The 15,970-nt window shown below is 47.6% G+C and overlaps 1 protein-coding gene and 1 long non-coding RNA gene across 34 annotated transcripts in view; both read left to right on the top strand.

Moving 5' to 3' along the window:
- Positions 1–15,970, top strand: part of PPP6R3 (protein phosphatase 6 regulatory subunit 3) — a 135,949-nt gene that overhangs the window by 78,092 nt on the left and 41,887 nt on the right. For all 33 annotated transcript variants that reach the window (XM_019812796.3, XM_003993712.6, XM_023240162.2 and 30 more), the window contains 2 exons: positions 2,470–2,582; positions 6,094–6,207. In XM_019812796.3, the coding sequence (XP_019668355.1) occupies positions 2,470–2,582; positions 6,094–6,207 (227 nt within the window). The remainder of the gene's footprint in view (positions 1–2,469; positions 2,583–6,093; positions 6,208–15,970) is intronic.
- LOC123380664 lies at positions 6,214–7,932 on the top strand. Its single transcript, XR_006586732.1, has 2 exons — positions 6,214–6,875; positions 7,243–7,932. It is a non-coding gene; the product is annotated as an uncharacterized LOC123380664 (long non-coding RNA).

Consider the following 15,970-nt stretch of genomic DNA (forward strand, 5'->3'; position numbering starts at 1 on the left):
ACTCCTTTTTTCTTGCGTGCACATCTTGAGCCCAAATGGTGTGGCCACATCTGCACTTGTTTGTCTCTGTTCTGGCTAAAGCTTTCCGGGCGGCACCTCAGAATCTTCGCCACCACCGGACCCCTAGAGCGTTGGGCTCCTGGCGGTGGCACTTCCTGGCCTGGCTCACGGCGCTCACGTGAGGGTTTGGCTTTGTCCCGGGTGCCGACGACGGACTTGGCAATAGGGTCGAGGCCGGCTTGGAGCACGAAGACAGAGCTGTGTGCCCAGGGGATGCCCGTGCGGGGTCGGGGAGGGGTCCCCAGGACCAGCCCGTCCGCCTCGTGGAGGGACCCGTCACTCTGCTCCTCTGCCGCTGCTCTGGCTGCCACCTTCAGCGGGGCTGGGCCACACGGGATTGCGGGCGTTCAGCCCTTTCTCCCCGCGCACGTGGCACTTCTGTGGGGCTCAGCCTGCTGTCTGTGAAGGGGCTGCTTTAAAGTAGAGGCGGGGAGGTCGGGGGACCCTCTCTTAGGCCTCTAGGTGGCCACTTGGTTTGAAGAGTGAGCCCCACGGAGGAGTAGCACAAAGCTAGGCGTGTGTCCCCGGAGGACATCTGGCTCACAAAGGTGAATTTTCTATCGAGGTTGAGTCAGCCCCTTCTGCTCTGGTGCACTCAAAACCTTTGCTACCTGGAGTTCAGCTGAAACGGGCTTTTCCAAGAAAAAAAAAAGTTAATCATTAAAGGTGCTATTCGTTCCCCATCTTGCCCTCGGGACCGTGCAGCTGGCGCTCCCCTCGGTGTCGTCACTGCCGAGGTTCAGAACACAGTCCCGCGCACGCCCGTGCCGTGCGGGTGCTCGAGTGCGGGAGCCCTGCCCAGCGGGAGCCCACCGTCTGGTTGGGGTGGTCACCCCTCCCGTGCCGGGGGGTTGGACGCTTCCCAAGCACGCTTCCCGTGTGACCCAGGTGTGGCCAGTGCGGGCCGTGGAGAGAGGTGACGGGGAGCGTGGCCCGTGCCACTCGGGGGGGAGTATGTGTCCGTGGACGAGGCTTGCCTTTCGCCAGGTTCACGTTCCCGAACGGCAGAGCTTGATTACTCAACGGGAAGTTAGTTATACCTGCCTGCGAGGTTCGGGAGACACTGATAAAGGAGAAGCCCAGCTCTGCAGCTTTCTTTTTTCTTTTTTCAAGGACAAAGCATTTGGGGCATTAACACCTTCTTTACTTGCCTTGCAAGAAAGTTAATTTTGCCTCTGGACAGTCCTGTTGATACTTCTGTTTTGTATTGTGGGATACATTATATGCTAAAATGGCACTGACCGGTTTGTGTTCGTGAAGGAAACGTCAGGCTCCTAATTCTGCTCAGTGGATTTTGCTGTCCTGGCGCGTGTCGTCATCCGTGCCAGAGGCTCGCTGTCGACCGTGCCCGTGTCACGTGCCACAGAACGTGATGCGCGCGGGTGCTGAGACTTCGGACCTTTCCTGGCAGGCTGTTACACCACACATGAGGAGAACATGCAGTATTTCTTACCCATTGGCATATTCCAGGAAGCTTTGTCTTTTTTTTTTTGGTTAACGTCCATTTATTTTTGAGAGAGAGGCAGAGAGTGCTTGCACGCGAGTCGCGGGGGAGCGGGGAGAAAGGGAGAAAGAATCCGAAGCAGGCTCCACGGTGTCAGCCCGGGGCCCGACACGGGGCTGGAACTCACCAGTGAGATCATGACCTGAGCTAAAGTCAAACACTTAACCGACTGAGCCACCCAGGAACCCCTGTCTTTATTTTTTAAATCAGTGCCAATTTAAAAGCTAATTTATGAGCTTCTGTGCTAATAAGAGTATATACAGTTGACCTTTGAACAACACAGGGGCGAGGGGTGCCAACCCCCTACGAAGTCGAAAATCCACGTAGAAGTTTGGACTCCACAGACGCTTAACTGCTGATAGCCTGCGATTGACCATAAGCCTTGCCGATCAGGTCAGCCGTCAGTTAGCACATAGATTGTGGATGTGTTCCGTGCACGTTCTTCTAATAAAGTAAGCTAGAGGAGAGACAGTGTTGTTAAGGAAGTCCTAAGGAAGAGAAAATGCATACTTACATGAGTATGGTACTGTATTAAGAAAATCCGCATGTAAGTGAACTCGTGCAGTTCAAACCCGTGTTGCTAAAAGGTCAGCTGTATTTGGGGACGTGTTTTTTTCAAGTTTTCACTTGTCGAAATTCTTCCTTGCCAGAACTTTGATCACATGTCCCTACACATGGAAATCTGTATCGTGCAGTGTTGTTACATGGAGCTCATTAGCCTGGCAGAATAAATTGCTCGTGTCTTTACCTACGTGACTTCTTTTGAGCTTGACTTTCTGTTCACTGCAGCTTGTTATGGCCAGTGTTAATTTGTGTTATTTCTTAAGCATTTTCTTCTCTAATGTTTTATTATAAATTTGACATTTGACGTGTTTGATAGTTAAAATTGTACTTTTTCCCTTTAGCGGCATTCAAATGCTTCACAGTCACTTTGTGAAATTGTTCGCCTGAGCAGAGACCAGATGTTACAGATCCAGAACAGTTCAGAACCAGATCCCCTGCTTGCCACTCTAGAAAAGTATGTTTCAAAGTCTGTTCTTGTTCTTTGTTCTTATTGATGCTGTTCGACGTGTTACCATTGTGAGTGTTGGTAAGTCTTCCTTGTGTGGGAATCGTGTCCCTGCAAAATCCCCTCGGGTGGGGGAGAAGGTAGGAGAGCCGGCTTATCTGACCTCAGCTGTCTGTGGGGCCCGCTGGAGACCCACAGGGTAAGAAGGTGAATAAATGACATTTGTGTGTGGACTTTCAACTTTCAAGTAGTTGTAAACTAGAATTCTGTAAAGCCATCATAAGAGGGGGTGGCCGCAGTAGAACTGTAGTCACTGCCCCACAAGTCTTTGGTGAAGAGTCTTATACACAAACTAATTTGACCCATTTTAGTCCATGGTTCTTACTAGAAGCTCTTCTTAGTGTTTACTGTATCTTTGCAGCTGACTAGGGGCAACCTGACCAGACCTGATGGAAGGGTCACAAGCCCTATATGTTCTGTGTCTTTGAACTGCTCATGCCCTTACTTTGAGACCGTGCCTTTGAGCAGCCGTCTCCTGTTTGGGTGGAAGATAGCTTGAGGATGCTGTGCTGTTCCGAAATATGCGAATGGCCAACCCGTAGGTATTAGTTTCTGTAGATTCACAAATTTTCTGAAAGAATGCTTACCATCAAGCTTGGGCATACATTCGACCTGCATCCACACGGCCGCAGGCTGTTGGCATAAAGAAGAATCAGGCATTTCCGCCCTTCAGATGAGTAAGTAGAGAGGGTGCACACACCGCTAGCTGTGAGGTACGAGTGGCGGCCTTGCTTCAGTGCACGGCCGCTCTTGTTCTCGCTGACGACTTCGCCCGTCCTCTTGCGATCCTTCTGTACGTTGACGTTCACGTGGCTTCTTTTGGCTTAACTACCTGGAAGGTCCTTTTATTCAAATAAAACACTTGTGTGTATTACTTACCTGGCAAGTGTGAGATGAGCAAGGAACAAATTAGAGACGTCGTAACTTTTTTAGTCTGTCATCGGAGAAGCAGAGTTGTGTTTTCCCAGTGAGTATTGTTGACTAGGAAGGAGTTGACTAATTCTCTGAGGGAGCGAAACAGATTATTGGTTCCTGAGTGATATGTCATTTTACCCATCCCGTTTCCGTTATTCTTGGCTTTATGGCATATGTACTCTTTTTATAAATATAAGACATTCCACATTCAGATACCAGTAATCATAGTATTAGGTTGAACCACGTCAAATTGCCATTTGAGTAGGGTAAAAACATATTGAATACCAACAATCTGTGGTTCATGACAGCAGTTGTCCAACAGAAATAATAGATGCAATTTTAAATTACCCAGTAACCACATTCAAGTAAAAGGTGAAATTAATTGTAATAATTATTTAATCTAATTGATACAAAATATTTGAACATCTGCTCATTTAAAAAATTATTGAGGTATTCTACATTCTTTGCCCAAAGTTTTGGAAACCCAGCATATATTTTACACTTAGGACAGATCAGTTGAGACTAATTGCAGTTTGAGTACAGTGGCCTCATGTGGTTGACTCTGGCCACCTGGGACAGCAGGTTCGCCTTGAATGTCAGACTGACCAACATTAATCACGGAGTTTCAGCGCCACCAGAGCCCTCTCAAATGTGGAATCTGACCCATGAAGCCTGTGTATGGACTAGCTCTTAAAGTTCAAGCTGTGTCTTTAGCCCTGCATCAGCTATAAATTGAATCATGCAGGTACATACTCAGAATTGACATCATTAAATATTAGTTGGAGTAAATTTCTTCAAATTCGTGGACTCGAGGAGTCAGGAGTCCCATGCTATCACTGAGTTAAATCTTCACTGCACTCAGCAGTGGGGAGACTTACTCTGTAACAGCGCCTCCCACATTCTTCTTGAGATGAGAACCAGCCCCTTTTAATATCACACGTGCTCCCACGTTATGGTGGTTTCTTAGTGTCTGTTGATTAAGAAAATGCACAGTGACCAAAGGCTTCTACAGGCTTGGTAAACTTACTAATCGTAATAGCATTTGTATATAGTTGACATATTGTTAGGTAGTAATGTATAACACCTGTTTATGTTTGATAAATTATGGCGTAATATAGCAATATTATATTTTTTACGATTTTAACGTTTATTTGTTTTTGAGAGAGAGAGTGAGAGCGAGCAAGCAGGGGAGGGCTAGAGAGAGAGGGAGACACAGAATCCGAAGCAGGCTCCAGACTCTGAGCCGTCAGCACAGAGCCCGATGCAGGGCTCAAACCCACGAACCGTGAGATCGTGACCTGAATTGAAGTCGGATGCTTAACCCACTGAGCCCCCCCAGGCACCCCTGTCTATTGTGGTTTCAAGCTGCTAAGTAAGAACATCACTTGAACGAGAAGGTGGACGTCTATAGTTGGTCGCCGTGTCCATACTCCTCTCCCTGGGGTGAGGCTGCTATTTGAAGAATAGACATATTTACTGTGAAAAAGCTGTCTGTTTTCCAGAGCTCAAGCCCAAACCTAGTATTTATTCTCTGGACTGCCATGCGTTGAGTAGCGTTCACGGTGCTGTTTTGGGCCAAGGTCTCACAAGAGGTTTCAGTGCTGGTCTGGGAGTGTGTGAGAGCTCCTTCCAGCAAGGGGGTCCTCTGAAGTTAGGTACCAGTTGTATTTGCTTCCCCCAAATAAAAGGAGATTCTCCTGCTTGCTGCCCTAGCCTGGAGAGGGCGGCGGTGTTGGGCTGCGGCGGGCCCAGCTGTCCTCCACATGACTGGCGTCTCCGCTGGGTGTGCAGCGGGGGCTCCCCAGCTGTAGGCCCCATTGTACGGGAGACCCCAGTTCTAATTCACCTGGATTCGGAAATACTGAGATCCTGAGAAACTGAGATTTTTCCTTGAGAACACCCATGTAAGTTTACCTAACGAGTTACCCTTGTGTTTTACATTGATCATGACCTTGAATGTGTAATGGGAAGAGCCAGCCCGCAGAGAATACTTTTTGGGCAGTAGTTCAGTCAGATCCATTTCATTGCTACCATGTTACTTTGATTTACCAGATTTTAATTAGAGGGTAAAATGCAACAATTGATCTTGTCTTTTACCTGTTTCAGATCTTAGTTAATTATACATCAGTGCCTTTGTGGGAAAACACTTGTGGGTTCTATTTACCTTTTTGAAAAATTACCCTTCTTTTGTGGGGCATAGAGTTCCAAATCTTATTACCACCCACAGCTACCACCGCCACCACCCTGGTCTCAGTGGGAGGTGACCGCCAATCTTGAAGTATTTGTTGGCTCTCGGCAAGATTGGCAAAGGCCAGCAGGGCCCAGGTAATTCTGCTGAGGCGGCGGGGTGGGGCGAGTAGGAAAGTGTACGTGGGAGAGTTGCATTTCTAATAAGCAGGATCACTTGTGTGCTCTAATAAATGTATTAAAAATAAAACATTAAGTAAAACGGATACTTGCCTTACCGGTAGCGTGATTTTTGTTCTCTGACGTTACTGTTAAATGATGTTACGGTTAGCACTTGACTGTTGATTTGTCTCCCCAGGCAAGAAATTATAGAACAGCTTCTATCAAATATTTTCCACAAGGAGAAAAATGAATCAGCCATCGTCAGTGCAATCCAGATATTGCTGACTTTACTTGAGACACGGCGACCAACGTAAGCTTTCCTTTTGTCTTACAGCAACGAGCCATGTTGTCGTGCTTTTAGATTTCCTAAAAGTGCAGAGTCGTTGGTTGATAAAGTGCAACATCATGCCCTTGAATTGCAGGTGCCGAATCTTTTTCCACCACATAAACTGTAAGTTAGTTTTATGTGAATGTGGTAGGTAGGGATATGGTTTGGTGACGCTGTTTATGGGCAGCGTCTGGGTATTTGTACCAGTTACGAAAACGTTGCTGTAAGTGCTGTCATAAAACGCGTCACAGCGGAGAAGCTTCTTTCCTCAATATGAAAATGGAAAAGAGGTGTTCTCCTGGTCGGTGGGCAGCTCTCTCTCCTCCACGCAGCGGTTCAGGGACTTTCTGTCTTGTGATTCTTTCCTCCTCGTGCTAGCTTGAGGCTTCACATTGAGCCTTTGGGGGCTTCACATGTGAGGCCACTGCAGCTGGTGAGGCTGTTTTAAAATGGGTGGGCAGGTGGCTTGAGGCCTTTACGGCAAAATTTGAGCAAAGTGAGAACCAGAAATGTGGTGTGCTTCCCCCAAGCGTGTGTCCCGGGCCAGCCATTTGTGTTCGTCGTGTCATTCTTCAGTTTATGTCCACTGCTGGCTAATTCGCTTAGTGATCATCAGCGTTTTCTGATGGTTCCCTGGAGCATGAGAAGAGGTACGTATCCGTAAGCATTGCAGGAATATGTGGTTTAGAGATTAGAGTTTGTGTTTTCTCACTCGCTGTTGGATTTATCCGGTAAACGCAGAGGGCATGAAGAGGACAGAAAAGGGCTGCCGTCAGCAGATGAAAGTCTCGGCCGTCCAGGGTTTCTGGATGTGTTTCTAACGATGTAATTTTGGTTTCTAGCAAAGTAGTGAGGACAGCCATTCTGCTTCCCAGATACCTGATCTCTTGTCCTGGTCTGTTGAGTTCTTGGTTAGCGGTCGGGGAAGGGCAGTCTGGCAACCCTGCTTCAAATGCCTTGTAATTTGGAGATTGCGTCTGCAGCTTTGACCGTGTCTTCTGTAAATTCTGTGTCAAGTCACGTAACCGGCAACTTTTCAGGTGTCAGTCAAGTGGCGCGGGACTGTCATCCTGCAGGTTCTGCCTCACGGTGGTGGCACCATCTCTGAAAATGGCCTGGAAGCACCTGAAGCGGTGTTGGTGGCTTAGACCAGCTGCCCTGCCTTGAGAAGGCTCCTTCTGAGAACAAGGATGCATCTTTGTGTATAGAAGAGAAGAACCACACCGCCGTGCAGCCTAAAGCAGACAGAAGAGATACCCCAGTAAGAGGAGGAAAGTTCTGACCAGAAGGAACTTGTCTTCAAATCAGAAAGGTTTATCAAATACTAAACAAGATTAAATATTAGGGGGGGAGGGCTCAGATTCTAGCCTTTTCCTGATGAGCTTTCTGAACCCCAAGAAGAAAGGATAAATCCTGAAGGTATCTGGCTAAGAAGTCGTGGGTCAACTACAAAGCGGATCGGATTGCCAGGCCTGTTCTCTGTGCACGTGAATAGATCTTCCATGGGTATTGTAACTGGATACCGGAAAGCAGGACAGGACTGCGACCCTGACGCGCCGTTGCTGGTGTGTGGGGGCGGGAGAGCCATTTTAAAGCCTCTGTGACCTCAGTGTGCCCATCTGGTTTCTGTTCAGGGGGTACATTTTGTGAAGATTGTACTTTGCCGAAACCAACGGAAAATAAGTTAGAATAAAGAACTCGAAGGGATAATACTGGTCAAATTGATGATAAATGAAATGGATGGGGGGCGGGGTGAGCATTATTAACATGAACGTGAAGGTTAACTTTTAAGAAAGAATCCTTGAATAAGTCACGTGTTGGGGAAAACAATGAATTTTAGATTATTTTAATAAAACTTAAGACATGAGATGGGGTAAGTTAGTATGTATGTCGGTTCTTGTCTTACACCAAGGAACTGAGGCGCACTCACGGTTTTTCTCATCGTGATAAATTATAGTTCAGATACATTTTCCATAAATGTAGAGTAGTAGGCTGTGACACTGCCGAAGCTCCCTAGGGGGCAAGGAGGGCCGAGAAACCTCAGAGCTGTAGGCACAGGGTAATTTGCATACACCTGCAGGCCCTTCCCCGGGGAGCCGCGGTGGCGGCGGCAGCGGCCGTGGCAGGCAGAGCTGGGCAGACGAGAGAACACTCCGCTTTGCCCCGGGCGCGAGGAACCAGAGCAGCGGCCTTTGGGCAGAATGCGCCATCCCCCTCCGGGATCCTCCTCTACCCTCTCTCCTGCTGAGCGAGGCTCTTTGGCTACTAAGGACACGCTCTAGCCCCAGAGACACAGCTGGAGACCATTTGCAGTAGGCAGAAGGAACCGCAAAAAACCCTCTAGCCCACAAGACAGGCGGGGACGCATTATGGGCCCCGACCATTAGAGGTCCCCTCGCACTGAAGCGAGGTCAGTGAGACCTAAGGACCTGTCAGCTGCCTAAGACAGGCTAAACCAAAACAACATTTTCCCCATCGGCAGTCCCGGTTCCCTGGGCTGATGGGGCAGGAGAGGCCAGTGTGGAAGGAGACCCTGCGGGCACAGGAGCAAGCTTAAAGGGTAGAACCTCCAAAGACCGAGCTAAAGAGTCACGGGGGGAAGACCTTGGCGAACCAGCCCTAACTGTAAACACGAAGTAAGGGGACACACACCTGAAGTCTGGAGCGGGCTGAGGTCATGGCAGCAGCAGAACCGAGACCTAGGCCAGCCGCTGACTGGAGGGGGAGGTGAACCCCGCCTTGAGGGCCTGGAGAGAAAGGGGTGTGTGTTCTAGAAACAAATAGTGCTTACTGCCCGACGCGACTTGCCCACCTTTCCACGAAAAATTATAAGACGAGCAAGATTAAAAAACCCCGAAAACTCAAGAGCAGGAGTAGTCAACAGACCGAGATTTAAAAATGCTGGAACTGCCTGCCAGGGAATTTAAAATAACTCTGATTAGTATGCCAACGGCCTGTGGGGAAAATGGACAAGCGCAAGCAGGTGAGGGGACTTTAGCGGGGAGAGAACATCACACGGACAGTGCTGGAGCTGAGGCCCGCAGCAGAGATGAAGAAGGCCTTGGGGCTTACTGGTGAAGTTGGACGCAGTCAAAGAAGGAATCTCTAGGACGTTAGAAATCACCCACACTGACCGTGAAGAGGTGAACCAAAAAGACTTGCTTTGTGAGCCGCAAGGGCCTAGGAGTGACCCGCCGCTGGGAACAAGGACCGGTGGCCAGTTCTCGGTCCCTCACACCAGTCTCCAGGGAAAGGAACCGGGGCTCCTGGGAGAAGTGGCTGGTTCTACAGGTAGGGCAGGAGGAGTCTGGAGCATCGTGTCAGGTAAAAGTTAGGAAGTACAGAAAACCCTGCAGAACCCCACGGTGTAAGTGGCCGGGGTTAGGTCAGAAGAGCACTGGGCCAACTGACACCCAGAGCTTTCATTGGCCAAAGCCGATTGGCCCAGTCAACACCCCCCACAACGGCACAAGGCGTCGTCTTCTAACCCAGAGTAGGATGTTTCCGATAGTTCATACTGATACCAATAAACAGAAGGGCAGAGACACGTCTCCCCTGCAGAAGAGTTGCACGGAGTTCACGTGGATACACCCCCCTCAAGGAGGAAGAACAAGACTGCCCGCTCTCGTGCGTAGACCGCGCACCATGGCTTCACTCCAGAGAGTTCTGTGTGGAAAGACAATAAAAAGAGCACCTTGACAGCGACTCTGGCAAACACTTCCTGGGCCAGATAATCAAAGTGGCAGCCGGTGACAAGTTGTGTTGACAGTCTGTGCTCTTGTGGCGTCATGGAAGTGACGTTTTCCCTGTGCTGTGCGGGCTTCCTCTCAGAGGCCCCGCGGTCACGAGGAGAACATGAGACAGACTCCGGTGAAGGGACTGCAGGATACCTACCCAGTAAGGTCTGGGTAACCGTCCCAGCCAAGAGGAGCCTGAGGAGACAGGACAAGTAAATAAGGTGTGGTGTCTTGGACGGGATTCTTTTTTTTTTTTTTTTTTAATTTTTTTTTTCAACGTTTATTTATTTTTGGGACAGAGAGAGACAGAGCATGAACGGGGGAGGGGCAGAGAGAGAGGGAGACACAGAATCGGAAACAGGCTCCAGGCTCTGAGCCATCAGCCCAGAGCCCGACGCGGGGCTTGAACTCACGGACTAGGACGGGATTCTTAAATGAAGGAGGGACCTTAGGTAAAACCGAGGAAATCTGAATAAAGTATGGATGTTGTGTGTCAACACTGACGTATTAATTGTGACAAATGTGTTAATGTTGTAAGATACTGATAACGGGACACTGGGTTTGGGTTGTGTGGGGACGTTCTGTGTTACCCTGGCAGTTTTTCTGTAAATGTGAAACAGTTCTAAAAGAAATTGACACAGCATTTAGACGGAAACCCAGTGACAACACGGAAGACTGGAACATCAGTAGCAGCCCGCGTGACCCAGGTGACACTTGCAGAGCCTTCCCCCAGCCACGTCAGGGCGCGCAGTCTTTCCAAGTGCACACAGAACTTTTACCAGGATAGACCAGATGCTCAGCACAAAACCGTAACAAATTAAAATGATCTAATTATACACAGTATTTATTCCAACCATAATGGGTTTAAGATTGCTGGAACATCCCCAAATATTTGGAAATGAAGCAAGACCCTTCCTTTTCCTTTTCCTTTTCCTTTTCCTTTTCCTTTTCCTTTTCCTTTTCCTTTCCTTTTTTGCCTCCCCTCCCTCCACTCCCTCCCTCCCCTCCCCTCCCCTCCCCTCTCCTGTCCCTTTTTTCTTAGGGAGAGAGCATTTGCATGTGCACTAGCCAGGGAAGGGCAGAGAAGGAGGGAGGGAAGGAGAGAGAATCTCCGGCAGACTCCATGCTCCATGCAGAGCCCAACATGGGGCTTCATCCCACAACCCCGGGATCATGACCTGAGCCGAAGTCAAGAGTCGGACGCTCAGTCGACTGAGCCACCCAGGCACCCCTTAAATGTTTACATCAAGAAAGACAAAGTTTTGTGCCAATGATCTACTACCTTAAGAAACTAGTAAAAGAAGGGGGCCCCTGGGGGGCTCAGTCGGTTGAGCATCTGACTTCGGCTCAGGTCATGGTCTCGCGGTTTGTGGGTTCGAGCCTCGTGTCGGGCTCTGTGCTGACAGCCTGGAGCCTGCTTCAGATTCTGTGTCCGCCCCCCGCCCCCCCAGCGCTCTCTCTCTCTCTTTTTTTTCTCTCATTTTAAGTAAATGCTTAAAAAAAGAAAAACTAGTGAAGGAAGAGCAAATGAAACCCAGAGCAAAGCAGGAAGGAAATAATAAAGATGAGAGCAGAAATTGAAGAGATTGAGAAGAGAGAAATAATGCAAAGAACCAGTGAAACTTAAAAGCCCTTTCTTTAAAAAGATTGATGAAATGAATACGTCTGTGGTCAGATTAAGAAAATGTAGAAAAGATACATATTATAAATCACAGGAGTAAAAGAGGGGACATAATTGCCTTCCCCACAGACATTAGAAGAGTAACAGAACACTGTGAACACTTGGCAAACGGTTCCAACAGTTTAAAGGCCGCGGACAGCTTTCTTAAGGAAGTACCACCAGAGCTCACTCCGGAAAGTAATAGCTAGCATGATGGTCTTAGATCTTTTGAAGAAGTTTAATTCCTATTTAAAAGCTGCCGGCAAAGAAAATTCCTGGCCCAGATTCGCTTCACTGCTGAATTCCACCGAAGATCTAAGGACTCTACAAAAATACAGGGGAAAGGACATTTTCCAGCTCATTTTATGAGGCCATCCTTACTTTGAAACTAGACTAGAAAAGAAAAACTAACAAGATTCCACAAGAACTTAGATGTAGAGTTCCTTAAGAAAATATTAGCAAATTAAATACAGTAATATATTAAAAAGATAACATGTCATAACCAACTACGCTTATCTTGGGAACACAAGGCTCATTCATCCTTCAAAAATCAATCAGTGTGGGGTGCTTGGGGGGCTCAGTCAGTTGAGCATCCAACTCTTGATTTCGGCTCAGGTCATGATCCCAGGGTCATGGGATTGAGCCCCACATTGGACTCTGCTGAATGTGAAACCTGCTTGAGATACTATATTCTCCTCCCCTCCCCTCCGTTCATGCACTCTCTCTCGCAAAATGTGTGTGTGTGTGTGTGTGTGTATACACACACACACACACACACACACATACATACATACATATATATAATCGGTGATAATGACCAAATGCAGACAAAATGGTAGAGCGATAGGAACTCTTATTTGTGGCTGGTGGGAACACAAAATGATACAGCCACTGCAGAAGACAGTTTGACAGTTTCTAACGAAACTAAATATAATCCAGCAATTATGGTATTTACCCAAAGGAGTTGAAAACTGATGTTCACACACAGACCTGCACACGGATGTTTATGGCAGCTTTATCCACACTTGTCAAAACTTGGAAGCAACCAAGATGTCCTTCAGTAGACGAGCGGATAAATAAACGGCAGTATAACCAAACAGATATTACCCAGTGCTAAAAAGAATGAGCTGTCAAGCCTCGAAAAGACGTGGAAGAACCTTAAATGTTACTAAGTGAAGGGGGCCAAGGCAAAGTCTACATACTGTAGGATTCCAGCCGCGTGACATTCGGGAAAAGGCAGAGCTGTGGAGACAACAGACCCGGGGTTGGCGGTGGGGAGATGGATGGGTGGGTAGAGCGCAGGGGACTCTCGGGGCAGTGAAAATAGTGCGATGCCATCATGACGGATATGTGTCATTATGTATTTATGTAAATCCCTGGAGTGCACAACACCAAGAATGAACTGTGATGGTAAACTCTAGACCTGTGGTGATTATGTTGTGTCAGTGTAGGTTCATTGATCGAAATGGATATACCACTCTGGGGGTAGGGATGCTGATAATGGGGGAGGCTTGCACATAAGGGGGTAGAGGGCACATGGACGCTCCCTGTACTCTCCCCTCCACTTTGCTGTGAACTTAAAACTGTGAGAATAAAGTCTTAATAAAAAATCAAACAGTGATACTAACAGATAAAAGAAGAAAAACCATGTAGTCATCTCAATAAATTCCTTTATGATAAAAACCTCTCAATAAATTAGTAATAGAAAGGACCTTGGAAACTGATAAGGCCCCCTGAAAACAAAATCTGTAGCCGATACCATTCTTAATGGTCAGAGACTGAAATGATTAGCCCCTGATATCAAGGAACGTGGCAAGGATATTCATTACCAGTCGTGTTCAGCCTCCTGAGTCCCAGCCAGTGTAGCAAGGCAGGAAAGAAAGAAATGGCATCCAGATTGGAAAGGAAGGTATGAACTGAATCAGTGTGCAGATGCCAGCATTGTCTTCACAGAGAACACGAAAGAATACAAGAAAAAACAAAACCAACAAAACAAGCCCCGAGACTACCCCTCCGAGGACTAACAAATACATTTAGTATAATTGCAAGACATCATCAGGTCAGTATTCAAAAATTAGTTGGATTTCCTTCTCATGGCAACAAACAACTGGAATTTGGAATTGTTATGAAATATTTACATAGAAAAAAGAAAGTACTTAAATGTATACCTGTTTATAAAGTGTGTGTAGGATTTAATGCTGAAAACCATTCCATATTGATGAAATCAAAGACAATCTAAATGGAAAGAGATACTGTGTTCATGGATTAGAAAACTCAATATTGTTGAGACGTCAGCTCTCCCCAGACTGATCTGATCTGAAGTGCCCATGTAGTTCCAATCAAAATCCAAGCAGGAGTGTTTGTAGAAATCAACAAGCGACCTCAGGGTTGTGAGTTGGAGCCCCGTGTCGGGCTCCATGCTGGGTGTAGAGCCTACTTAGGAAATAAAAAGACAGGCCACACACTGTCAAAGAATATTTACAAATCATGTGTCTGAGCAAGAACTATATCCAGCTATATAACGAATATTCAAAACTTCAGTAATAAGAAAAACAGTCCAGTTTCTTAAGATCAAAAGATTTGAGCAGACACTTAATGAATAAAATATATTTGTGTAGCAAATAAATATACAAGTGCCCATCATTTGTCAGTACTGAAATTCAAGTTAAAACCACATTGAAATACCATTACGTACCTTTTGAACAAATTGTATTTGTTTCCTGTGTCTGCTGTAACAAACTGTTGTAACAAAGCCACAAACGGGCTTAAAACAGCAGACACCGCTGCGTCCCAATGAATGCTGGAAGCCCAAGTTCAGGGTGTCGGCAGTGCCGCGCTGCATCCAGGGACACTAGCCGAGACTCCTCCTTAGCCTCTTCCACCTTCCGGTGGCTGTTGGCATCTCTGGGCTTGTGGTCACCTGCCTCCTTCAGCTTCACATCCCCTTCTCTGTGTGCCATTGTGCCTCTTTAAAAAAAATTTTGTTTAAACATTTATTTTTTTTGAGAGACAGAGACAGGACGTGAGCAGGGGAGGGGCAGAGAGAGAGGGAGACAGATCTCGAAGCAGGCTCCAGGCTCCGAGCTGTCAGCCCAGAGTCCGACGTGGGGCCCGAACTCATAAGCCGCGAGATCATGACCCGAGCCGAAGTCGGATGCTCAACTGACCGAGCCACCCAGGTGCCCCATTGTGTCCTTTATAAGGACACCCGAAATGTCATTTAGGGGCTATCCGGATAATCTAATCTCCTCTCAGGATCCTTAATTGATTACATTCAAATAAGGTAACATTCACAGGCCCTGGGGAATAGGGTGTAGACCTATCTTTTGGGAGGCCACCTTTCAGCCTCCTACACAGCTAAGCCAGACCACAAAATAGACAGTACTCCATGCTTGCGACAGTGGAGAGCCACCTGGAGGGCTCACAAGTTACTCTTGGGAATGCAAAGTCAGACGACCGGTTTCTGAAAACGTTTGGCAGTTTTTCCAGAGTTAAACAGACATTTGTTGTACCATCCAGCAGTGTCTTAGATGTTTACCCAAGTAAAATGAAAACTGTGCGACACAAAATTGTGAGGGTTTGTGTCACCTTTATTCATAATCACACAAAACCGTAAACAACCCAAAGTGTCCTCAGACTGGAAAATGGCTAAATGCCGTTACAGCAGCTCTGAGTTAGAAAGCGCGTACGTGTGTGGAAGGCTTTCAGATGACAGCGAGGCTGCTCTCCGGGTGCTAGCTGTGCGCCAGGCGGCATCCTCGGTCCTCTGCGCGAGCGTGACCCTCACGGCAGGCCTGGGGGAGACACTGCAGAGGCTCCCAGTGTCCACAGTAGCACGCACAACCGGGGAGTGAAAAACCAGGGCTGGGGCTCGGCAGCTGCGTGGTCAACCACCAGTTTGCACTGACGTCCAGCTGACGTCACACTACTGACACACCACTTCCAGGTCTGTCCTGTCATTTGAAATTCATGCCCACGTTTTTAGGCCCTTCCCCTCCTGATGTCCTTGGGGGCCCCTTTTCCCACGTGATCACTAACACCGATTGAGATTCCGATGGCTCATTCTACTCGTTAGTTAGCCTCTCCTGTAACGAGTATAGTTTGAGCTTCACGTACACGAGCAACTTAGGCTTTGTAAGTCGGAAACAGCGTTGGCTACCTAAGAAAAACTGTAATGGGACCGACGCAGGCCTGGTGATTAGCGGTATCCCAAAATGGCACACGGTATGGTATGGCCTATAATTCAGGGACCTGATCTCCTTTTGTTTCCCAGATTTCCTGGTAGAGACCTGCTATTAGGATTATAGGTATACGGAGCTGGAAGGTGTGGGGGAATGGGAGGAAATCG

The sequence above is a fragment of the Felis catus genome, chromosome D1 (genome assembly GCF_018350175.1).
Source record: "Felis catus isolate Fca126 chromosome D1, F.catus_Fca126_mat1.0, whole genome shotgun sequence".
NCBI lineage: Eukaryota > Metazoa > Chordata > Mammalia > Carnivora > Felidae > Felis > Felis catus.